At 37.5% G+C, this 26,338-nt stretch overlaps 3 protein-coding genes across 3 annotated transcripts; 2 read left to right on the top strand and 1 right to left on the bottom strand.

The window, feature by feature from the left end:
* The first annotated feature begins 2,572 nt into the window (after nt 1-2,572).
* Nucleotides 2,573-4,948, top strand: LOC122661800 (histone H1). Its single transcript, XM_043857309.1, has 3 exons — nt 2,573-2,642; nt 4,073-4,344; nt 4,462-4,948. Exons 1-3 carry the CDS (start codon nt 2,573-2,575, stop codon nt 4,918-4,920), a joined length of 801 nt encoding a protein of 266 aa, XP_043713244.1. The 3' UTR covers nt 4,921-4,948.
* A 3,813-nt stretch (nt 4,949-8,761) lies between these two features.
* Nucleotides 8,762-9,561, top strand: LOC122661934 (histone H3.3). The gene is made up of 4 exons (XM_043857451.1): nt 8,762-8,899; nt 9,013-9,089; nt 9,173-9,263; nt 9,351-9,561. Exons 1-4 carry the CDS (start codon nt 8,828-8,830, stop codon nt 9,519-9,521), a joined length of 411 nt encoding a protein of 136 aa, XP_043713386.1. The 5' UTR covers nt 8,762-8,827; the 3' UTR covers nt 9,522-9,561.
* Nucleotides 9,562-17,456: 7,895 nt separating this feature from the next.
* LOC122661108 (NAC domain-containing protein 37-like) lies at nt 17,457-20,360 on the bottom strand. The gene is made up of 3 exons (XM_043856426.1): nt 20,140-20,360; nt 19,527-19,798; nt 17,457-18,137 (listed from the first exon to the last, which is right to left on the bottom strand). The coding sequence occupies exons 1-3, from the start codon at nt 20,300-20,302 to the stop codon at nt 17,574-17,576; spliced, it is 999 nt and encodes a 332-aa protein (XP_043712361.1). The 5' UTR covers nt 20,303-20,360; the 3' UTR covers nt 17,457-17,573.
* Nucleotides 20,361-26,338: the final 5,978 nt, after the last annotated feature.

Raw genomic sequence — 26,338 nt, forward strand, 5'->3', positions numbered from 1 at the left:
TCCACCACCACTGATGTTGGATTAAAAATGTTCTCTTGATAGCACTTTTACAAGCAGCAGCTCCTATGTCTCCTAAATCTCCTCTTTTTTTCCTAAAATCTCTTTATGGCTTTTTTTATTTTTTATTTTTGATGGAATTAGAGAGTTTTATAGGGGGATAGGGGATGCAGATAGGCCCCGAGGTGGTTTGAACTCATGATCTTTTTTTTTTTATATCAAATTTGAGTGCACAATGGTCCGATCTTGTCTGATACGGGCGATCCATATCAATATTGGTCCATTACTGATATTGTGAATTAAATCTTTGCATGCAATACGGTACTAAACCCGACTCATTGGTTTGGTTAGTGGATCTAGCCCAGCCCAGTGGGTATAACCTTTTGTTCTCTACTCATTTTCTTGTTTTTTTTTTTTTTAAAAATGGAGTGGTGTGGGTGGATTATAGGCTAGATGAGGAATAGGAGGTCTCGAACTCGAAACCTTTTGGGGGCTAGGTTCAAGTGTTTCACTTCACTAGCCTCAAGCCATTGCGCTAACAATTGTCCTCATCCTTTAGTCCATTTGTTTGTTCTTCCTCAATGGGCTATGGCACTGTCACACTTTTCCCATTCCAGTCTTTGCTAATGTCAAAGAATCTACGAGACATTTCTCATTCACTCTCAAATCAAAAAGTGAATCAAAATTTTAGAACGAAAAAGGAAAAAAAATCTCTGAGCAAGCAGCACAAAGGAAACACACCAATGAGGTAAGATGAAATGATATCATACATTAGAGGTCAATGAGGTTATTTCATGCAAGGAGAAGAGAGATACACACAAAGGGGCTATGTATCCACTCAATACTTCAATAAAATCAATTTGGATCCTCTACTGCAGAGCTGCCCGACAGGACCATGCTGCCCAGACACGATGAGGTGCGCAATGACCGCCTCACCCCTGCCCGAGCACCTTGCCCGAGTGAGGATAAGGCGATCATTGCGCACCTCATCGTGTTTGCGCAGCATGGTCCTGCCGGGCAGCTCGGCAATAGAGGATCTGGATCCTAGGATGAACTAAAGTGTTTGGGTTGGATGAAAGACATGTCATAATTTTTTCTATGGCCCAGTTACGCCATTATCAATTTTCATGCCTCATAAGTATTGTCAATTTCCCAAATCTGTTATGGATTTTAAATCCTAGGTTCCTAAGGATCTTCTACTGCTTTCTATTTTTGGAGGCTTAATAAAATTTTCCCCCCACCATGGGTTTGCATTAATCCAATTAAGCACAACTTTACTCCCCTCCACCCCCACCAATGGTAACAACTATTATTGGCTTAGATCATAACCATACAAAAAAGTTTAAAAACAATTTAAGTTCTCCATGAAAAAAAAAACATAAGATAGTAGGGCCACTGCAATATGCAATATGTGGTTCAAATCTCTTGCAAACATGGTGGTCATCATCAATAAAAAATGACTTGACTATCTAATGAATTATCCCCAAAAAAAAAAATTTGTTGCTTTTCCACTTCATGTTTTTTTTTACGGGTGTACTATGGATTTGGCTCCTCTCCAGCGCACATGTGCACCGCATGGCGTGCAATGCACATTGTGTGATTGGGGAGTCCCGATCCACACGCCAACACATCGACAGGACAGGAGCCCAATCCATGTACTACCCCATGTGTAATGTTTGCATAGTACCATTAAGCCATTTGCACAAAGATGATTACCACGCTAACGAAAACCCTTATTTTTATATGTAATACAATATTTCCAATTCAACAACTATTTTATGGTTATATCTTGTTGACATTCATTAAGGTATTAAATAATTTATAATCATATTTATTTCGAAGAGGGTAAATCTTGTTATTTTCGCATGTATAATAAAAAGGGTGTAAGATAACCTAAATCCATTTTTTGTTTCAATGAGGCCATGAGGGTACATCCTATTATTTTTACATGTATAATAAAAAAAATGTGCAAAATAACAAAAACCTTTGATGATAACATAATGATAAATCGCTTTCACATTATTTTTGAAAATCCTTCTTAACTATGACTTAAAAGAACATTTAGAAATAAGACAAGAAAAAATCAAATGAAGGTGTCATGTTCTAAAAATATCTATAAAGGATTCATTTAGACAGTCCCTATATTTATTTATTCATGCTTCAACACTAACGATGCTAAATATAACTAGGAAGCAACAAAACATTAGATCACATGAAACAAAAGAGGGAAAAGATGATGAATTTCCTATCACTAGGAAACAATAGAACACTATGATCAAATTGAAGAAGCATGAGATAGTAAAAGAGAGAAAAAAAAAGATGTTTTATATATCATTGTCATAGAATAACTAGTTGGGGCATTGTATAAAAAATACTTAATATTATGCAAGAATAAATAAAACAAATAAAATACACATTGTTCTTGTATAATTATGATTCCAGTGGTTAAAAAAAGTACAGTATTTGCGGAAAGATGCTTCGTCTCTATAATCTATGCACCTGGTTGGGAGTCCATAAATTTTCACTGTTTTATTCATGGCAAACTCGTTTTGGATTGAAACTTAACATGTAATATATGGGTCTTCGAGATCTATTCAACCAACAAATTTTAGCCTCAACTGACTTGCCATTTGCTGTGACTGAGTGTACCACTAAGATAATTCGCAATAATTGGTCTAACCAAAGAACCGCACACAATTTCATTTGATCAATCGTGAGAAAATTATGAATGATCTGTAGGTCCATAATGCATAGTACTTTGTTTCGTGAAGTAGCTAAAATAGATTGGTTATTCATTATATACCAAGATAATTATTTCATTACAACCATCTGATACTATTTATAGAACGATTGGATATAATCCAGTTAACAAATAGATCTTTTGTTACAACAAGTTTATTAAGATGTTTTAAACCATTTTTTGTATTAGTATACCCAAATTTATTTTAAACCCAAATAAAAAATAGTTAATGTATAACAAACAAAAAGAAACTAATAAAACAAAGGAAGATGGGATCTAATAGGTGCAATGGCATTATATAAACAAGATTAAAAAGATATATAGTAATTGGAGATAACCCAAGTTAACACACACTATTATCATTATTATAAAGAGTTTTGCAACAACATAAAATTTTTCCCTTTTATGGTTAACTCAAGGAAAAATTATTTTAAATCAACAATAGCCCATGTAAAATAAATAAAAAAGAAGCAAATGAAATATAAGAAAAGCAAGGTTTCCCACTTCCCACCATGGGTTGAAGTATCCGTATCATATCGGTCATATCAGTATCATCGAAGATCAATACAAATACAGATCAATGGTATCAACCAAAAAATAGTATATATATATTTTTTTGGAATTTGTCCGATATCCCCCCTCCCCGTAAACCTACCATCTGCTCATTGACACGATTGGCGAGAGCTATCGATAGAACAACCACCATAACCATCGGAAAAGGGCTCCCGAAACAAAAAACCCCCTTTGGTTGTTTCATAAGCTACCCAGAAGAACCTGCCCCGACCAGACAGAGAAACCTTTCTTTTGCGAGCCAATGCCTACCAATTAAATCGATATTGCTTCATACCAATCAAATAAGAATGGATCAATATCAATATCAATATCACTGAAACCGATATGTTATTCCATACCAATACCAGAAGGGCTAAAAAAAATTAACAGAAACCATAGCCATTTTAACTCATAATTATATATCTAGAATCATTGAAGTTTGCTCTTCAATCTAGAGAAATTATCATGTAGAGAAACAAATTAGCATCAAAGAAAGAAGGGCACAAATTAGTTAAGAAAACACAACCCTTGCAAACAAGGGCATGATCCTCATGACCCTTTCTTTGATTTCTTATTGGACTTGTTTCAAGAGAGTAGAAAAACAAGCATATCCATCAAATCTGGCACCAAAAGCTTTAATAAAATAACGTCAAGATTACCTTCCACATGAACGGTCACGATCTTATTATCTCACCAAAAGATTACGATCCGTGTGAGACTAAATTGACCAATCACAGCTCGCTTTCTCATTCTGCACCAAACCTGGGCCCTCCGTATAAATAGCGACAACTCTAGCGTTCGAAGGCATCGTTAGAAGTAAAGCCTCTTGCGTTTTAGTCCCTTTCTGTTTGCGTCGTAATCTCATCGTGATATCAATGGCTGGTGAAGGTGAAACGGTGGCCGTAGCGGCTGAGTTGCCGCCGGTGGAGCCCTCGACCGCAGAACAGCAGGAGAAGCCTGAGAAGCTGGTGAAGGAGAAGAAGGCGAAGGCTCCGAAAGAGAAGAAGCCTAAATCGACCAAGGCTTCTCAACCCGCTCATCCTCCTTATTTCCAGGTAATATACAATTAATTGTGAAGATCTTGAGAACGTAGGTCTTTTTTTTTTTCATGAATTTTATGATTCGCTTGTAGAATTCGATAGATTTTGATTCCTTATTGTTGAACGATGTAGATGATTAAGGAGGCGTTATTGGCACTCCATGACAAGAGTGGTTCGAGTCCATATGCCATAGCTAAGCATATGGAGGATAAGCACAAGGCCGTCTTGCCTGCAAATTTCAGGAAAATTTTGGCTCTTCAATTGAAGAATTGTGTAGTGAAGGGGAAGCTAATCAAGATCAAGGCTTCTTATAAGCTGTCAGAATCAGGGAAGAAGGATAACATGGTGAAGGGTGCAAAGAGCGTTACAGGGAAGACGTCTAAAGTTGCTAAACCCAAGACAGGTGTTACGGCTCCTAAAGTTTCTAAAACAGTGAAGAAAACAGCTACTCCGAAGAAAAAGAAGGCCACGAAGCCTGTGAAGAAGGTTGCTCCGAAGAAGACGAAGAGATCAACTCCAGCAAAACCCAAACAACCCAAGTCGATAAAATCACCTGCGGCAAAGAAAGCAAAGAAAGCCACAGCTGCTTGATGTAATGACCGAATGAAATAATCCATTTACCGACAGATGAAAGATGCTTGTATATAAGGCAGGACAGATAGGCTTTTACTTTAGTTTAGTGTTTTTTTTTCTTTTTCCTTTTTTTGTTCCTTTTCTGGTGGGGAGATAATATTCGGTGATGTTGAAAGATGTGGTTAGAGGTTATGAAGAATAAAGTCGAAAATCGTAATGAGATCTTTAGTTTCAGATAACTCTTTACTGTGAAAATCATAACTATATTGTGTTTTCTGAACCTCTCCCATAAGGGATTAAAAGGTTAAAATTGCTGGGCTGAACTCTGAAGAATGTTCTGACCACAAAATCTATTCTTTCAGAGAGGAAATTTTGGCAATATTCTCTGTAGTGTACAGGTGGGTGGGGGTGGGGGTTGGATTTGGCCGATCTGCCGGTTGGGCGGTGGAGCACATCCGACGGCACAGAAGAGACCCAAGTGGCACACATGGCCTCTGCTGTCCGCCGGATGTGCATAGCTGCCCGACCGATATTGCATAGGATTTTAATTGGATCTGGATCGATGTTGGTACATTGGTGAGCCACGGTGCGTTTCATGTCTATCTCTCCAAGAGGTCCCGAGATCGGGTCTGGTATCTTATCCCCTCCCTATTCGATCCCCCTTCTCTCAACTGATCCCCCTTCTCTCAACTATATATGTAATAGCTCCCAATTAATCAAAAAACAATAAAATTCATTTTTATTAAAAAATAGGGGCAATTTTGTCTGATCTTGATCTGGTGAAAAAAATTAATTTTTTAAGAAAACTAGGGGTGAAATATTTTGTTTTGGGTTTCAGGTTGATCTGTAACGGACTAAGATATCTCCACTTAAACCTATCGGTATTGTATCAGCATAACTAAGATATCTCCACTTAAACCTATCGGTATTGTATCAGCATAGTTCTACTGCACGGTATTGGATTGGGTATCGGTCATTTGTAAAATTGACACGATATTGATATGGTATTGGAATGGATCGTCTGTATTGGATAAAATTACCCCTTGTTTGCATAGTGTTACCGATAGGATATCGATATAGTATTGAAATCAGTGAGTTTTTTTTTTTTTTTTTTTGGGTAATTGGGAGTTTTACATATATAGTTGATAGAAGAGGGGGGGGGATCGAACCGGGGAGGGGATAAGATATTAGCTAAGAGACTCGAACTCGAGATCTCTTGGTGAGCATGGGCATGAAGCACATCACGGCTCACCAAATGAGCTAAGTAGTTGTTGGTATGTCTCTTTGAGTTTGGTTGCATGTACTACAAGTCTGGGACAATCAATTAGTCACCTATCCTATTTTTGATAGTGGATTCCATTTGACCGGTCTAGAGGACTTGGACGGTACTTATACAAGGATATGATTCGCTTCGTGATCCTCTCATTTAAAAACCCTAAGTGGCACCTTAAGGGTGGTGGACTAGCATTCTCTATTTTTAATTGTTTCAAAAATTGAAACCGGATTAGTTGAATCAATTTGGTTCTAAATCGGCTATGATTGATCCACGCCAATACCTGTCAATTTTCCTTCGTTTCTGGTCTATTCTATGCTTTACCAGAAAACAAAAAAAGGTGTATTCTAAGGCTGATTTGGATTTGAATTGGTAATGACTGATTTGATCCCCAATTATGCTTTTCAAAACCTTGCTTTATCTTTCTCTCCTACCCAACCCTCTTGGCCTCTTATGTAATGTTAAATTATTTTGTCACATCTTATTGGTGTACTATTTGTGCCATTTTGCAAAAGTTAGCTAATCAATTTTCATCTTATTTTTAATATTTATTACTTAAGAATACGAAAAAGTTATCATTATGTCATTGTAAAAATATCGATACATATTTACAATGCAATAGATATGTATATCATTTAATAAACAAAATAGTATAACATGTACATTATGATTTTATCAAAAAGAATCATCACTAACTGAAATAAACACAATATAATTATTGAGTACTTAATCTCCGATTACATCCCATAAGATAATCACTACTAAGGTATTTTGTCTATGATGTTTTAACTAGAAAATTGAGATATAGGACAACACTTTTGATAAGAATATGAAAATGATATAAAATTCTTTAGCGGTGCAACTTGATGCTCCTAATTTAAATATCACTTAGATTGAAGTATGATCCAAAGTGATGATTTGATTTAACTATTGTGTTCAAGATTTATATGTAAATAAGTGAAATAGAATGCAAAACAAAATGTAAATCGCAAGGATTTGATTTATCACTAGATCGGCACAGATATAATGGGAACTTTTATATGGAGGAAGTAACTATTGATTTGTTTAGCTACTGATTCTACATACTTTGTGTGTATGTGTTGCGCGTGAGAGAGAGAGAGAGAGAGAGAGAACTGATTTTACTCGCGATGATTAGTTTGGTGATTATAGTCAAATCACCAAGGTCTGAGAGATGAAGAAAGAGAAGAAGAGTTTGCACTTTGCAACGATATAACTATAGGGGTGAAGAGAGGTTTGGAGGACCTAATTTTATATTTATACTTTAGACACTAGTGACTCATCAATTGCTACGAAGGGGAGCTCAAGTTGAAGGGTTTGATGCAATGGGTTTTAGATGGCATAAAACATGTATATTACGCATTTAATACGGAATAGTATAAAATGTGTTTACTTTTCACTCTTTGGAAATATATATTTTTGATCTCAAATAAGAGGATGCATATAATTAGCACATCAAACGCGTATGGTTAGAGGCTGGTGTGACACCCTTTCTCTATCGCCTTCACTTTTTCAAGCCAACATAATTACAACTATCAAGGGGGGAGGGGAAGGATGCCCTTTTAATGACAAAATGTGACCAAGAGAGTCAAACCCATAACCTAATAGGGGGCAAGCACTTCAACTATCAAACCTCCAACCAACGGGGAGCAAGTGATAGAGAATAAACATGACAAGTGACAAAAGAAATGTAAAGGTCTAACAATTTTAAGCCCCTATACATAGAATTTCCAATTAAATGTGCTAAGGTAAGAACTACCTCCCTTTTTTTTTTTTATGGATTGTTTGAAAATCGATATAGAATCACGCATTTAGGTATTGGTTTGTTATTGCTTGTATTGGTATCAGTTGCTAGACTAATACGGTATCAGTGAATCGATTAAAATATGAAAATTTTATGATAAAAAGTTTTTTTCTTACCTAGAATTGTTTTGATATTGACAAATTTAACTTACTTGTTTTGTAATTTTTTTTTTTATTTTATGAAATTAGAATTTTTGGTTTTTTTTTTTTCATTTAAATCTAGTGGATCTCTGATACAGAGTATGCAAACCTTGATGAGAATTAAGAAGCATATAGAACCTTCTAAGTTCTAAATGGATCACTTGATAAATTCTACGTAGGAGATACCCCCTTCCCACTCCCACACCCCACCCTCCCCACCCCCCAATAAACCAAAACAAAAAAAAACACAGGACGGTGATTGTCAACGTGAAAATACATACGATATCGATCCGTGTCTCATCGAATGAACCAATCAGAGTAAAGCACACGGATCGTGTGCTTTTTCCAAAACTCTCAAGAGTCCACTGGTCCTCTTCCCCGAGAAAACCAAAACCATCCTTTCCACGCATATATAACCCAGCCGTTGGCCTTATCCTTCCACGATTTCCTTTGTAGCGTGCTTTGTGTCTCCTTCAACGTTCAAACCCTAATTTCCGACCCTTGTCTTTTTCTATCATTACGTCCTTCGATAGGTAAAGATTCATGGCTACTCTAGTTTTACTTTTTTTCGTATTTCCTTGTTCGATTACGATAGAGATTTTGAGTAAGATAGAAAGGTTCTAGATCTGATTCTTTTTCTTTGGTTATAATTTGCAGACATTTTTTGTCATCGTTTGATTTGTAAGAGTTATGGCTCGTACGAAGCAAACCGCACGCAAGTCTACTGGAGGCAAAGCCCCAAGGAAGCAGCTCGCTACAAAGGTTTGTGTACATGGATTTTCTGTTGGATCTTTCTGTAAACACGCTGTGTCGTTTCAAAGATGCATATATGATTTCTAGGTTTCTGAAATTTCGTTTTCTTAATTCCTGTGAAGGCTGCAAGGAAATCTGCTCCAACAACTGGTGGAGTCAAGAAGCCTCACCGGTACCGCCCGGGAACTGTCGCCCTCAGGTTTGTCGTCCGACCAGGATCTTCGATTTGGTCAATTTTGTCTTTCAATGTTCGTCAAAGCCCTAATCTCTTTAATCCCACAGGGAAATTCGCAAGTACCAGAAGAGTACTGAGCTTTTGATACGTAAGCTCCCATTCCAACGTCTGGTTCGTGAAATTGCCCAGGACTTCAAGGTAACCATCATGGAAATTGTATTTTCTCTCTTATTATTCAATTTTTTGTTGGGATTTCTGATTTTAGTTGTCTTTATTTTTTCTCAGACTGATTTGAGGTTCCAGAGCCACGCAGTGCTTGCACTTCAGGAGGCTGCTGAGGCGTATCTTGTGGGATTGTTTGAAGACACCAATCTCTGTGCCATCCATGCTAAGAGAGTGACAATAATGCCGAAAGACATTCAACTCGCAAGGCGAATCCGTGGGGAACGGGCGTAGTCATTACAATGCAAGAATTTGAATTATTAAGATCCTAGGTCCTTTTTTTTGTTTGTAGGGGTTGGCTTTCATTTTGTTATGGTTTGGTACTTCGATTCAGCCCACAAGTTTTGTATATACTTGTCTTCTTTGTGGTAAAGCTTCTTGAATGACAATTTATATTCTTGGTGATAATTCACTGTGTTATGAAACAATCTGAATTTTATTAGGGTTTTAAACGATCTTGGTGGTGAGTGAAATACCGTATTGTTTTATGCAATTGCTGTCAAAGCTCCTCTCTTCCGTAGAGACATCTCCCCCAATTCTCCTCTTCGCTAAACAAACCACGGTGCTATGTTTGATTTAACTAAATAATATTTTTTGAATACTTCTAAGTTTTTTCCATGGCTGGATGATATTCTCCAGAGGGTAACTTTAATGTGGTGTATACGGAACAATCTCATCTTCTTGAAAGGCATCTGAATCCTTCTCTTTTGGCTGGCCTGGTTAATTGGGGATCAAGCTCATCATATTGATTGATCCAATTCTTCCAAATTCCATCAATTTTTGTGGTTTTTTTTTTTGTTTATTTACTCCCCCCCTCCCCTCGATTATGCTCTAATGACAAACCCTTCCCTTGGGTTTTGAGTAATGACTCTCTCCTCCCCTGCATTCCCAAGATTCTATCAATTGTCCCCATTTTGTTACAAAGGGCTGTGAAGTGATTGAAAAAGACTATATTACCCTCTAATATTTTAGTATTATAAAAAGACCATATTACCCTCTAGAGTTAAGTAGTGTTAAAACATTATAGGGATCCGACATTCTTCTTTCTCCTTTCCATATCGTCTTCAACCCTTGGAAACGAGAAAATTAAAGATAAGGAGCTGAAACCACTTGCAACTCACCTCGGCTTGAACCTGCAACTCTCACCTCGGCTTGGACCTGCAACTCCCGTAGTGGCTCGGACCTGCAACTTCTTTCTCATATCCGTTTGAACTTGCAACTCCCATCCCATCTCAGCTTCGACTTGCGACTCTCATCTCGGCTCGGTTTGACTTGCAACTACCATCTAGGCGATCAGGGTTCTTCTCTTACTCCCATCAATCTCAGATTTTTATACCTTAGATTAGGGTTATTCAATCAGGGGTGGGATTGGACTGGAATCCACTCAAGTGATGGGTTTTTAGAAGCCTAACAGGAGTATTTGGTTAAGAAAATCATTCAAAAAACATAACGGCTATAATGTTTAGAAGAATACAAGATCAAGCTCAGTGTAACCTCAAAGGATGTAAAGATTACAATTTAAATTGGAAGTTCTTACCTAACCGTGTGTAGTAGTAAGAGATTTTTTCACATTTGAAGTATAGAATGTAGAAATTTCATTCTGAATTGAAACAACAAAGTCCCCAAAAATTATGGTTACTTGATGGACTTTAAAAAATCCTATAAAACATCTAAAATAAAAATAGAGAAAACCTTACCTTCAACAACTTGGTGGTAGAAAAATAGTGCCGGAGTGTTCGATCGAAACGAAGAAGAAGCTCTCTTCCGCTAGAGCGTTCAACGAGAGGAAAAAGAGGAGAACATAACTTCTTGAAGTTCTTTGGTTCCGCCAGGGTGCTTGAACGAAAGAAATAAGATTTATAATCTTTGATATCACCGGAGTGGTCGAACGAAATGAAGAATATCTTCGCTGGTTCCGCCAGAGTGTTCGAATGGAAGGAAGAAGAAGAGATTTTAGGTTATTTATTATTAGGGGGTATTATTGGTATATCACGGGGGGTATTATTGGTATATCAGAATAATAAAGACATTTTGGGGTTTAAATGAAAATATTTTGGGTGATGTCATCACTTAACAGCCTTTTTTAATAAAATGGATACGGTTGGTTGATAGAATCTTGGGAATGCAAGGGAGGGGAGAGTCATTACTCAAAACCTAGGGGAGGGATTTGTCATTAGAGCATAATCGAGGAGAGGGGGGAGTAATTTACTGTTTTTTTTTTTTTTAAAAACTATGCAAAATGTTCATAATAAACCATTTAACTCAAACATTTATCAAACCATTTAATACCAAATCTTTGAAATTGAATCTCAAATTACAATAAATTACTTCAATCGTTAAGGAGAAAATTATCTTTAAGTTTAAACTATTATTTAAAAGAATAAAAAGGCCCTTCAGTACTCCATTATGCATCCACATGCTCCTCATAATCCTCATCGTTCTCTCCTTCACTTAGTTCGATTTCCAGCCACACCATGCTCCAACGGTCTCCTCCAGAAGTCCTCCAATACCTCTTCTTCTTTTGGCTATAGATCTCCTTCATTGACAAAAAAACCCCATAGGTCGAAGCTCTCCTTCTCTTTCCTCTCTTTCTCACGAATATTGCCATTTTCATTTACTACTAAAGTTTTTATTTTCTGATGGGGGCTTTGCCGGCTTGGAAAATGATCTAATATTGGTATGGGCCTTATTTTTAGAGATGACGAGTTATCTTTTGTTGCTGCTAAAGCTTTTGTTTTGACCACGGAAGTGAGTCTCAAAGGGACGACATCATTTTGGTTCAAAGCCTATTTGTTAGGTAATTGATTGATATGCCAAAAGTTCTAGAGCTGATGGAACCATAACAGACCATCATTTTCAAGCGGCTTCATTCTGTTCTAAGGTTTTTTTTCCTTGACAATAGGTAGTTTTTTCTTGATGCCTTTCATTCTACTCCAGGTAATTAATAGTAGCTCTTTCCGTGACTCAAACCGTGATGTGATTACTATCTTTGATACTAAATGTTAGGAATTTGACCGATATGTCAAAAACCCTTTCATCAATCTCATACTAGACTGGCCCAATGTAACACCGATACAGTAGAGTAGGCCTATTAGGCACATAACAGTCTCTCCAAAACATTAAACATTTGCTGTTTTTTCAGAGTTTGTGTTGATTGGGTCTGGTGCTTCCTTGGATTGGGCAGTGGCCAATGTGGTAGATGATATTAAACTGTGTAGGGTTTTACTACTGTTTTTTCAGTAAGGGGATTTTAGTGTTTTATCATTGTTAGCTTTTACTTTATTTGGAAACAGTCTCTGCAAAAGCAGGGGTAATGCTGTGTATATTATGACCCTCCCCAACAGTCCAATGGTTGGAGCCTCGTGCATTGGATGCACCTTTTATTTTGTTTGCAAACATAGAAAATAGTTGAATTCAGGCCAAATTATTGGAATTCGATCGTGGGATCAACATTAGTAGAGTGCTCTATTTGATATTATTAGTTGCACAGGTCCGCGATGTGGGTTGAAATTTGGAAGGAGTTTAATTTGAGTAAAGCCCTGCTAAACGCGGGAGTCTTGTGCACTGAGTATGGCTTTTTTTTAACTTGAGTAAAGCCCATGATAGTTGACAAAAATGGGCTGCAACTCCAACTAAACCTTGGCTTGATGGTTTCTGTGTTGGGTCTGGCCCAACTAGTAGGCGGTCCTATTCTATTATGTAGGCCTTACCCCAACCCACCTGAAAACTGGGCTGTGCTGGACAGTGAAAAAAAAGCATATATCAAGAATTTCTACAGAAACAAAGAGTTTTCATTTCTTAGAAGACATAATGTCGGTCCATTTCTGATTTAAAGCTGCTTGTGAGACTAGGTCACCTACTCTCAGTAGGATTGCATTTCAAGGGCTGTGTTGTATTGGCCAATATCAACCAAATTTTTTTGTTTTGAAAAGGACCAATATCAACCAAATTCGTTTGGATAGTATTAGCAGGAGAAAAGTTTTTGGGAAAAAGTTGAATACTTGATGGTGCTCGAGGCAGATGCATGGGTGGCGAAATGACTACTACCCGGACCCCCTTATTTGTTATTTTGCAATGCATGGGTTAGTTCGTGTGATAGAGGATCCCACATACATCTCAATATACATCTCATTAATGGTCAAATTTTATTGTAAAGTAAACAAGGAAAATTACTAAAACTCAGATTCAAAATTTGAATAAAATTACCAAAATGCTATCAAATTGGAGATGAATAATTTTTAACTACTTCCTCTGCTCATTGTACTAATGAGATTTTTGCCTGTTCCTCTCACATAGATTAATCCATGTCTTACCATGTATCAAATAATGAAACATTATATTTCACTAGACATGGTGGCAAGGAAGGAAGAATAATCCTAATAATGGAAAAGTCTCTCTAAGTTGAGTGGCGTAGCTTATGCCATTCACATGCTTTTTTATAAACTTTTTTGATAAAAGAAAAATAAATCTGTGTGAGAAGTGTAGGCTACCCTACATGCTCGGAGAAACTCACCTTATAGTAAAGAGAACAAGAGAGTTTACTAAAAAAAAAAAAAAGACATCGGCCTCGAAGTCAAGTTGTTTTGAAAATACGTTGCTGTCTTTTCAGTAGGTCAAAAGGTCGATTTACATAAGAAACATGCCCTAGAATACTGGAGGACTTGAACCCAATAATACCCTCTATTAGGTATATATATAGGGTTGATGTTCTCCGTGCCGTAGTGCAGGCTGCGTCCAGACACATGGATTTGTCACTCAGGAGGGCAGGGTGGTCATTGCATCCATCCTTATGTGTCACAGTCTGCACCCTCGACACAGAGAATATTTTTCCATATATATATATATATATATGGGAAGGGCTCTCTAAACAAGCGACATAGAGGAGCACACCGTTAAAGTGCATTAAAAGGGTATCATATATGGGAAGGCAGCAAGGTCATTTTATGTTTAGAGGAGAGAGATAAACACAGAAAGTGCTAGTGTATCCTGCCTCCTCAACTCAAAGAACCTTTTCCCACTTAAATTAGGGAAAAAGAATGCTGTCTATGCTTCGTGGCACCTGTGCCTAGACACAGTAGTGTGCAGAATTACTATTCTACCCCTCGTAAAATAAAAAATCTCATCCATGTTGATACCTTTGCATGTATTCTTATTGTCACTACACCTAGACACAGGAGTATACAAAATTACCACTCTGCCCCTATAAAATAAAAAAATTCGATTCCATCCATGTTGATGCACCTATGTACTCTCTCATTGACCCCGCTCTAATGCATGAGCCACATGACAAGGCAGTGATCTCTTGCCCATTAAATTACCGCGGAGAAGCATTAAACTAATAAGACCCGATTCAAGATTATAGTAAAAAAGAATGAACTAGATCACAAATTCTTACGGGTCCCCCTCTAGGTGTTATATATATTATTAGATGGCAAAAGTTGCTTTTAGACTACAAGACCATGGGCGCGTGTTGCATGCTAGACCAGCCATGGTCGGGCATGGCCGCATGGGAGCTAGCTATTTAGTCCTCCTGTTCAAACACTACAAACAGTAACCTATGCTTCCATGCCGGTCGGGAAACTATGATTGAATCAACTTGTCTCAGGTCAACCAGCTCTCGTCCATATTTTAAAATTAAAATGTTAAAGATCGAATTTTCCTTCATTGTAAAGAATCTCAAGTTAGGGTGGTTGGATGGAACTCAAAAAAGGGTATCCTTTGAACACATGTTCAGAAGAATCTAGAGTCCTTTGGTGAAGTTTTCCCTCAAGATTTCTCAATTAGGTTTAACCTAATTGAAAATGTTAGGGAAAATGTTCTCTGTCTTAGAGCGCTGGCATAGGTTTTATCTCGCTTCCCCTATGAAATGGCATCTCTATTTTTATTGAAAGAGGAGAGAGATAGACTCAGGGAGCGTTGGCATAAGCCACACTTGTAGATTGAAAACTTCATCCTAAGAGTAAAATAAATTATTTTTAATGGTTGTTAGGCAGGCTCCAAATTTATTGACAAGTGAGATGCAACTTCTCTTAGGGGGGCTAGAGGCTTATCCACCTTACCTGTCCAACTGCCTTACTTGACCCTTATTTGGCTGGTAAGGGTAAGAACCTTATTTCAACCTCCCCTCTCTTTTTTTAACCTTATACAGGGATTTGGGATTCAAACAAAAAAGTTCTGAGTACAGATTGACGGATGAATACCGACTTACTAATTAGCTACCGGAACGAATAGAAAGAACGAAAGATTCAATGAAACCCACAAAACTACTACTACTAGGTGCCCGTCCGTCAGTAATAGTACTTCTAACGAGCTGCCTACACAGGGAAAGTGAGACAAGCGTTATAGGCAGACACGTGGCACGGAACGTGTATCCACCATTCATGAATGAACGTTGTTTCGAAATCAAAGAAGGAACGATTTTACAATAATAATAGGAGAGGGCTCTCTAAGCGAGTGGGAAAGAGGAGCACACCAATGAAGGGCAATGGAACGATTTAGTAATAGGGAACAGGGAGGTCATTTCAAGTGAAGAAGGCAGAGATAGAGAAAGGGTGCTAGCATACCCTCCCCGGCTTGCTCAGAGAACCTTTTTCCACAATAATAATACACAAATAATATATGATATACAATACAAATATTAATTAGCCTATTCACTACATAGAAATATTAGGTCCAACACTCCCCATTCCAAGCCCAGTTGTAAATTTTGCATGCCTTATAGCGGTTTGTGAATTCTAGGATGATGTGGTGGACCATCATCGCGCGGTGAATAAGAAAAACTTTCTCCATTTTTCTTTATTAGGGAAAATTGCGGCCTTTAAGCTCCCTATTGTGGTACATTTCATGAAAGTTATTCAAAGAGAGAAAAATAAAAGACAAATGATGACAAGGAAGATATGATTGTTCAAAAATATTTTGCAGTTTAAAGGGTATAAACCATTGTAATTTTTGATGCAGTTGTTGGTCTAGACAAGAAGAAGAATCATGCATTCACCTCTAGCCTAGTTACCTGTAGTAATAATCATGTCTTCTAATCCTGTTTGTGTCTTTGTGGTGCTTTTCCATAGCTAGGTTTATGACACCACAGTACTTATATTAAATTGAAATAACACATTTTTATATGCTTCAAAATTCTATATCTCTAGTTCTAGGAAAAGTGAATTTCTCTATTAATTAACATGATTTTTCATCATTGGAATAAATTTTTTGTTTCTGAATTTTCTGATTTATTTATTTTAAATTATTTTATTTCTTGGGCTTTGGTACTCATTTAAATTTGAAACAAGGGTTCAAGAGAGTTTTGAAATTTAATTAATGCATATGAAAGTAGATTTCTAGAAATTTTGGATTACATGGATTAATTTAAGTTGTGTTTGATATGCATTCATGAAATGTATTCTAAGACTAAAACGCATTCTAAAGCTAAAAATAGAGAACAATGAGACTTCAGAATACATTCTAGACCCAAAATCTATTTCGAAAAAATTACCAAACATAAACTTAGAATCCATTTTAGACTGTATTCCAAGAATGCACACGAAACACAGCCTAGACCGATAATGCATTCCAAGAAATCATATACCAAACACATCCTTATTTTTAAAAAGTCCACTATACGATTCTAAACACTTTCAAAGTATAGTTGTATTATAGTTTATTCTCTTTAACTTGGCTCTTCAAAGGGTTGGGATGCCCGAGACCCACAAAATGTTGAGATTGAGAAGATGTGATGACAAATATATGTTAAAAAATAGTGAGTCCAGACGTTTAAAATCATGGATGAAAGACTCAGGCTGCGTTTGGTATGATTTCTTGGTATGTATATCAAATGCAGCCTTTGGTAGTGTTTGGTATACATTCTTGGAATGCATTCTAGGTCGATTTCGCATTCTTGGATGATAAAAATAGTTGTTTTTATCGCCCGAAAATGTGAAAGAGACCTAAAATTCATTCCAAGAATGCATACCAAACACAACCTTAGTGTTCTAATGAACAGACAGAGAGAGAGAGAGAGAGAGAGAGAGAGAGAGAGAGAGAGAGAGAGACTCACTCACTCAGTTCCACCATTACCAACTAGCCGTTTTAAGCATTTGATGAGAGAGAGAGAGATTTTTCTTCCACACATCCATAACAATAATTTTACAAAATTATAGGTTCTAAAGCATCGAAAAATAGAGATTTGATGAACAAAGAAAAAAAATAAAAATAACAACACACCTTCCAGTCTCCAATCTGCACTTAGTCCCTCTTTATCTTCAACCCATCCATACCTTCTCCATTATCTCTTCATTTGTCAAATACACAAATTCCAATGTCACAGTCTGCATCAGAACTCAATAACCCATTTAACTTATTCCCTTCCTCACTTGTACTCTGCAACAGAAGCAAAGCCATATCTGAATTCTGATTATCTCCAAAGCTTGATATCCCTTCACCATCATATCTATCTTCTTGACTCAATTGGGAAGCAACAAACTTGTCTAAAGCCCTCCAATCTGTTACTTTCTCTGTGTCATTATTGCACCCTCTTCCACCCTCTTCATCTTCTTTGTTATTTTCAGATGACATCATTGATATCAGATTTGGCTTCTTTATTAATGGTAGAGTTGGGCTCTCAAGCTGAGGAAGTTGTACAAAACTATGGGAACGCAAGAAGTTCAAATTATCTGCTTCGATCTCTTGCTTACACAGGAAATTATGAGGCTGCCTTGGAATGTAATCCATGGGATCAACAATGGAACTTATAACACTTTGTTCTTCGTAAAAATAACTTGAGTCCCATCCTTCATTGCCTCTTGTTTGGCAGTTGGTTCGTTTCTTGAATGCTCGGCAAACCACCCATCCTTCTTCCTGTAAACCAAACACAGAAAAAAAAAGGAATGATCATGAGTTGCTGTACCAAGAAGAAGAAGAAGAAAGAGTTTGGGTGTCTTTCTTTCATGGGGAGAGAGTATTGGGGACGGGGTAGGATTGTTATTGGTGAAGCCTGATCTAATTCAGGAAGGAAGAGTTTGGGTTTCTTGCTTTCATGGGGAGAGACAATTTTGTACTTTCGGGGATTAGGGTTTCTCTATATTGTACTTTGTCAGACGCTATATATAGGGTGTTATCTCGTAAGGATGGGTGTGTGTGTGTGTGATTATCAGTAGGCCTGTTCTATTGCATTATTAATTCTTAACAAGGATGTCTTGTATTCTGTCACATGGGTTTAGGGTTATATGGTATTTTGGTAAATTTTACCTATATATGTTTCTCTATGATTTTTTAACGAGAGAGCTCAAAACAAGAGGAGGTGTGAAGACAAGTGGTTGTAACCCTATATCTTCATTGTTAGTGAAACAGTTCTCATCTCACCATGGACGTATGCAACCTTGTTGAACCATGTAAATCTTTGTGTTTCGACTGTATGATTGTTTTTCTTTCAATCGCGTGTTTGTTTTCTTGCATCTTGATTAGGTTTCAAGAACTAAGAAATCAGTCTTTTTTGTTTTGTAGTCTCTGTCTCTTCCTCCCTTATCTTTACTTTCTTAGTTGTTAAAACTTTTTGTTTGATAAAGAGTAAAGAGTAGAAGTGTAGAAGCATTGCTTAAATTAAAGGTATTGAACTCAAAAAAACTAAGAGAGAATAATTAGAAGTTTTATTTGGAGGATATGGTTGTTATAGAAGAAGATAGCTAGGGATGAGCTAGTGACAATATAGGAAAGCATCTCATCATATAAACTTGGACAAACTCTTATCAACAAAATAATTGAATAAAAGCACTTCAACAATGCCTAAATAGTGTTAATTAAAATATCACAAAGAAAAGTTGTCTTTTGAGATGGTGTGAGTTAATTTTTCTAAAATAGTAAAAAGAAAATTTGATAACTTCATTTCTTGTATTGGTTAACTAGAAATTAAAGTGATTCCGTGTTAGATTACCCCAAAGCTGATAATGAGACCATAACAATTAGTATCCAGAAATAAGCAAAAAATCAATAATATGATATTGCTTTCTCAACATTAGAGATAGGGTTCAATTATTCATATGAACCAAAACTAATGCATTCAAGAGAGAGAGAGAGAGAGAGAGAGAGAAGCAAATTAAAACTATAAACATTTTAGGGTTTTCTTTGAGCTAAAGAGAGAAAATTAAAGATGATACTATATCTGAAAATCTGAAAAGGCTTAGTTCTTGATCTGTTAATTGTTATAGCAAGTGAGTTGTGAAGTAAACTGTAAAAGTTTGAGTTGCTTGCCTGAGGAGGACCATTTTCTTCGGATTCAAGCCTGTATTCATGCATGATCCAGTCACTTTTCTGTCCATTAGGAGCCCTTCCTTTATAGAAGACGAGAGTCTTCCTCATGCCAATGAGTTTCATCTTATCATACACAGCTTTATCCCTTCCAGTTGCCTTCCAAAACCCAGCCATGGTCGCCCGATTCGTCCTTGTTCCTGTTGGATACTTCTTGTCCTTGTGGCTAAAGAAATACCACTCGTTCCTCTCTTCATACCCTATTCTGCATCTCTCTGTTACAAAATTCAAACAAGGTCAAATCTTGATCTATCTATGAGTGCATCAGACGGTGCACCTCACTTGTGCATTTGATTTTTATCCTCTCAAGTGCCAGTCGCCACCATGCACCACACTTGAGAGGATGAAATTCCAGATTTATCAGTGGTTGTGGTCATGTCATTTGGCAATAAGACTCATGATTTACTGACGGTTTGATCCAATTTCGATCCATGGATTCAGGAGATATGTTATCCTCTCTTCACGAGTGATTATCAATAAAGTGTTAATTCTACCTTAAAAAAAAAAAAAAAAAAAAAAAACTGAGATCAAAACCCTAAATCTGTTATATGTATACCTTGGAGGTCCCATGGTTCGATTCTGTACAGATCGACGTCTCTAATAACGTCGAGATCAATCTTCTGAGATGCCACCTTCTTCCTTAGATAATATCCAACAAGCTCTTCGTCCGTGGGATGAAACCTGAAACCTGGTGGAACGCAGGATTCCATCGTCTCCATTACCAGTGATTCGAACACGAAGAACTCAAAGAAGAAGAAGACGAGAGATCAAGGCCACACCACCAGCAGAAGAAGTAGAAGTACTGCAACAAATTTATCAACACAATTCTTTGTTTCATCATCTTTAAATCATAACAAAGACAAAGAGAGAAGAGAAAACCCAAAACCAGAAGGAAAGGAAGAAAAGAGAGAAAAAGGTCAAAAAAAGAAAAGAAGAAGAAGAAGAGAGAAGGTGAGAGAAGAAGGTTGGCAAATGCAGACACGACATCTGGTGTGAAAGATAATCATAATCATAAGGTGATGACCGACCGACACTCACCATTTATATCTAAAAGGAAATAAGCGCGTGTTTATTTTTTTAGGTACAACAGAAGAGAAGAGGGAGAGGAAGAAAACAGAATCATGAGATGTGGGTTTTTTGATAAAATCCAAGTAGAGGTTGGAAAGCTTAGAGAGGGTCTTGTGTTGCAGGACTGGAGAAACAGACAAGCAGCTGTCCTTCTTAATAATGTTGTCTTTGTGAAGGTGAATGGTGTAAATGATTCATCATCAGAGGATAAGAAGGATATATTAATATATATTTAACCTTACACCCTTTTAACCCTAATTTCTACTACTCCTTGGTAAAGGGGAAGCATCAGGAACCTCTCTACTCTGATATCATATTCGCTAATGTTTCACCTAAAAGCTCGAACTATTGGTACACCATCAATCGTGTCATCTCCGAGAAAGTAAATAACTAAATGTAAAATTTAAACTGAGTAACAACATTGACATATAAATATTCCTTGAATTTGAGATTTGATTTTTATCAAACCAAGAGAGAGAGAGAGAGAGAGAGAGAGAGAGAGAGAGAGAGAGAGAGGGACCAAACTAAAACGCTGGTTTGTATGAATTAGGAAATTGTGGAAGAGGGTGACGTGAGCAGAAATTAGCACGCGTTTCTTGGAGGTGAAAAGGTTGAGAGGCAAAACAAGAAAAAAAAGAGAGGAAGAAAGTGACCTTTTCATTGGAGAGCAAGCCTGCAGCTCAGAAACCGAAAAGGAATTAAGGGAAAAAAGTAGGAGGAGGGAGAGGGAGGGATGATTCTTCCAGTCTCTTAGAATGAATGAATGGCAGCTCCAGCAGGAGAATGTTTCTGACATTTCTGTCTGTTTGTCGAGAATTTCCATGGCAATGTCTGACCTTTTTCTTTCATTCAAATACTAATGTCTGAAAATGCCAGACTTCATTGAAAGGAAATTTCGGGAAGAGTTCCTTCGATCCATTACTTTGTTATCATTAAATAATTAATCTCTCATTGATCAGTTTGAGTCTAGGTTTTGTGAGTTTATACAGAGAAAGAAAGAGAGAGAGAGAGAGAGAGAGAGAGAGAGAGAGAGAGAGAGAGAGAGAGAGAGATCTAAGAATATGTTGTTAGACTCTGGAGAGCTGCGCTCCATACTTCAGATCATCTAGAGGAACTGAAAATTAGCAAGATCGGAAATTGGTGAAGAAAGCAAATCATTTGTCCGCAAATTTACCCCATACATCTCCGGATACTATTACATCTTCATTTTATGAACTCAAATGCAGATGCATACGTTAGAGCAAGCTAGCAATCAAGAGAGAGAGAGAGAGAGAGAGAATTTGATGTTATGTATTGTTATCAGATTTGTGTGTGACTGATCTGTTTCAATATTAGCAGACGATTCAACTGTTACATCCGATCAAAAGCATGAATGCATCTGAAGAAGAAAAGCATAAGAATTCTTTTGTTTTTAGAATAAAATGAGAAAAATAGAAAAAAGAGACGGGAAGAGGTTTTGATAAAAAATGAATGCTGTAATTAATGAAAGTTTATTTGGTCCAAAAAGGTTCTGAATGAAGATCAACCTGTGGATCAAGACAAGACAAGACACAAGAGAAGCGAGATCTAGTTCTTATGTGTCTGTGTAACACCAGAGCTTTTTTTTTTTTTTTTTGGTTTTTAAGATGATCACTTACTCCATGACGCTTCTATACCTGAGAGAGTGAGAGAAAGAAACTGTATCGCGCACTGTTCGCTCGTTTGGCTGCTGCAGAAGATGACGAAGAAGAAGAAGAAGGAGATGGACTCCTAAAGAAAGAAAGAAAGAAATATTAAGAAGAAGAAGAAGACAACGAAGTAGAAAGCAAGAGAGAGAGAGAGAGAGAGAGAGAGAGGGAGAGAAAGATGAGAGGTATAAAAAGACAGTCCTGTGGGTGTGAGGTCTGCTTGATTACGCGTGGGTCGAGGGAATGAAGGACCCCCACTGGATGACGTCACCCCCCTCATTTCCCTACTTCTTCTTCTCTCTTCTTACAAAGAATGATATTTATTACCTTATACATTAATTAATGGCCAAGAACTTCCGTCCTTAATTAATAATGTGTAATAAAATTTTATACATCAGCATTTTATTGGATGTACGTACACATAAAAAGGTGGATCAGGATCATCTTTAGGGAGCTCAGCGTTCAGGGGATATCCAACGGTTGAGTTGTACCGCATATATTTTGGTGCATGTCTACGGATGTGTGCGATACAGTTTAATAGCTGACAGCCCCCTAGGCGTGCTGGACCCCCTGGAGACGAGCTAAATTCTAGAAAGGCATTTAAGTATTTCAATCTATCGCTACAATATTACCTGTGATCTACCATCGCTCGTTTGACTTCACCTTCTCTCTCCATCATGAATGGCACCCTACACATCTCTCTCTATCCCTAGATTTTTATCTTCTTAAGTGTGGTGCACTACCCAGTACACCACCACACTTAAGATTCCAACCGTCCATTCAACACTTGATAAAAATCCTCTATCCCCCGCTTGTCGTTGCAATCCGTTTCCTTAAAATGTTATTATCATGTAGCGCTCCGTTGTGATAATTATAGTGAAGATACTATAACTGCAGCTTCTTACCATTCCTTCTCGTGTATAAATCTTCTCTTCTCATTTCTCTACTTCACAGAAATGTCCATGTGTCTCTTTGTACAAAGGTCAAGTTGTAGGCAGTGCGGGAGTGCCAAATCAAATTTCTACAATGGAGTTTTCCTCTAGGCATTAGGACAGTAATATTAAAAAAAAAAAAAAAAAAAACCTAAAAATAGTGTTCTAGGTTTACCTCCTTGTATTACAATTGCATTGCCTCCAAATGAATATGTCATTTGAACACTCAACCCTTTTGCAAACTAAGTATGTTCCCGCACATTCAACTATTGACAAAGAAATTGAGCAGCGGAATAATTCCTTAGACACTACGGTTCATAACTCTAATATCACAAAAAATAGACAAAATGTACGTGAGAAGAGGAGAGAGAGGGAGGGTACTAGTAATATACCTTTTCCCTACGCAAACTCTCTATTTATAAAATATGAATCTAATCTGTTAAAGAAAATACATTCCAAGTGGTAAGATTCTATTGAGTGAGCCAATTTTGGTTATCATATATGAATTGGATTTAACAAATGTAAATAAAAATTAATTACCTAAAAGTCTCACTTTTAAGTTGGTATTGAAATTTTGTAGATGCATTGCCCGCATAAATATTTATCTTATGTGAAAATGGTTCCTACCATACCTAATGTGGTTATTATTACAATTGGATAGAGAGGTCATGGAGGCCATATGTCAAATTTCAAATCCTAATTGAACCAGGGTAAAGGCTGGGCACAACGCCATTGTCTCTCTCCTATACCCTATGGTAATGACCTCCCTTCCTTCCCCTTCCCACCCTCTTCATTGGGCACGTCCGCTAGCTCCAGGAAAGCCTAAAGGCTGGGCACAACGCCATTGTCGCTCTCCTATACCCTATGGAAATGAGCTCCCTACTCTCTCCCTCCCACCCTCTTTATTGGGCACGTCTGCTAGCTCCAGGAAAGCCGGTGGCCTGCCCAACCTTCTCCTTTGATTCAAATAATGTTTTTGTATCAGCATGCATTCCCATATATGTTCATTCACGCTTATACTACTCGAAGCATTATTGCTATGCACTCTCCCATAGCTCCTGTTTTGTCAAAGCTTAATCCGGCACATGGCAAACTCTAGTTTTATTAAAACTTGACATGTGAACATGGGACTTAGGATTTACCAGCCCTTGTGGTAGTTGTTGTCATTTTAAGGTGGGTGTGTGGGAAAGGTTCCTACCATAGCTGTGTACGTAGGGACTAAGCTCCCTTATCTTACATATCAAAAATGCAATTTTTCCACATGAAATGGCCCTTATATTAAACATGCTATTCATGGCTGGTTAGAGTAGATCCATCCTAACCCACAGTTCCAGGTATTGGGATCGGAACAGTCATGATCGATACCGATACTTAATTGATACCATATTGGTAGCGGAAAAAAGGAGAGCAAAATGATAAAAAATAAATAAAAAAACCCGTATTTTGAGGGGCAAAACGGTCTCATCCAATTAGTATTGACGGCAACCGAAACCGATGCTAATACTATGTACTAAAACCCTGCCTTCACCTTAATTCAAAATGTTGGATCACATATATATCTTCGTTTAAATTTGGCAATGTAAAAGATGTATATTTGTTTAGGAAAAAGAACGTTAACTGGTTGAAATTACTGCTCAGTCCCCAATGAATTAAAATATAAATAAAGATTGAGAAAAAGAACTCTTCCCGGTAACAAAGTGCCTGCACCTAAACACAAGGTAAGGCGAAATGACCGCCCCACCAACCATGAAAGTCCTTGATGCTTCAGCGTATGCTCACATTGGCCCTTGCGCTGATGCAGCGACCAGGGCAGAAAATTTTCCCCCATAAAGATTACAAAAGACTGTTGTGATTACTCAAGCTGTGAAGCAGTCAGTACCCTCTTCTTCAACCGTGTGCTTCACTGCTTCCCCACCACCACAACACCCCCACCACCACCACCACCACCACCACCAAAAGAAAAAAAAAAACGTGTGTTTTCGCCAATGCCCTCAAGAGGGTCTGGCCCAAGCCCGGAATAAGGGTAAGGGCATGTTGGAAATAATTCTACTTCGGTTGAGTTTGAGACCTTGGTTGATTTGCTAGTGTCTTGGTCCTGATTAGGCCTAATCTGTCCCCCAAATTTAAGGTCCTACATCATTTTAGTTAATCAGACCTCATGGGTTAGGCATGGACACACCCCCACAAATTTAAGGCACTGGACTATTACCGCATCATTTTAGTTAATCGGACCTCATAGTTAGGCATGGACACATTTATATTCAATCAGCCCATAATCATGGTTAATTGAGCTTATATAATTGGTTTTTAAGGGGGTTAATTACTATAAACGGGCTGTAAATATGACATAAACAAGTTGGTCAAGCTATAAATGGGCTAATCGGGCTCTAAACGATTAGTCTTGATTGATTATCTGTGTCGGGCTACAACCAAACACCATGAACGCCCTAATAATATTTGCCTTGAGCCAATGGGTGCTCGATTGGGATTGACCGACACCAGTAACCAATTGGGATCGACCGCTTATACCGATTGTTCCATTAATAACTCGATCAACTGACATGAATCATTTATCAACAGGTCGTTTGATTTCGGGCTTTAGTTCAGAATTCAGATAACCTTATCAATGTGGACCAATATTCTTTAATTGGGAAAAAGTTGTCCGGAAGTGTGGCAACACTCCCTTGAGTCTATCTCTCTCCTCTCTATATGAAAGGATGCCTATGACCCCTTATTTTGAGGAGGAGAGAAATAGATACATGAGAGTGCTAGTATAGACCACACTCTCCTGACAGAATATTACTTCCTTTATTTTAAACTCCACCAAACCCCCTTCAAAAGAGAAAAAAAAATCTTCATATACTTAAGGGAATTAGTTTTCTGTCGATTATGCGACACTCTCATGTGTTTATCTCTCTCCTTCTCAAAATAACAGGGCAAAGATATCTTTTCATATGAAGAGGAAAAAGATAGACCCATACGAAGGAATACTGGCATAGGCCACACTGCGGAAGAGAGAGTTTTCTCTCTATACTTAATTGAGCTTTCGCAATTTTGGGGTTTGAGGCCAACATGATATGAGAGTTTC

This window comes from Telopea speciosissima, chromosome 5 (genome assembly GCF_018873765.1).
Source record: "Telopea speciosissima isolate NSW1024214 ecotype Mountain lineage chromosome 5, Tspe_v1, whole genome shotgun sequence".
Lineage (NCBI taxonomy): Eukaryota > Viridiplantae > Streptophyta > Magnoliopsida > Proteales > Proteaceae > Telopea > Telopea speciosissima.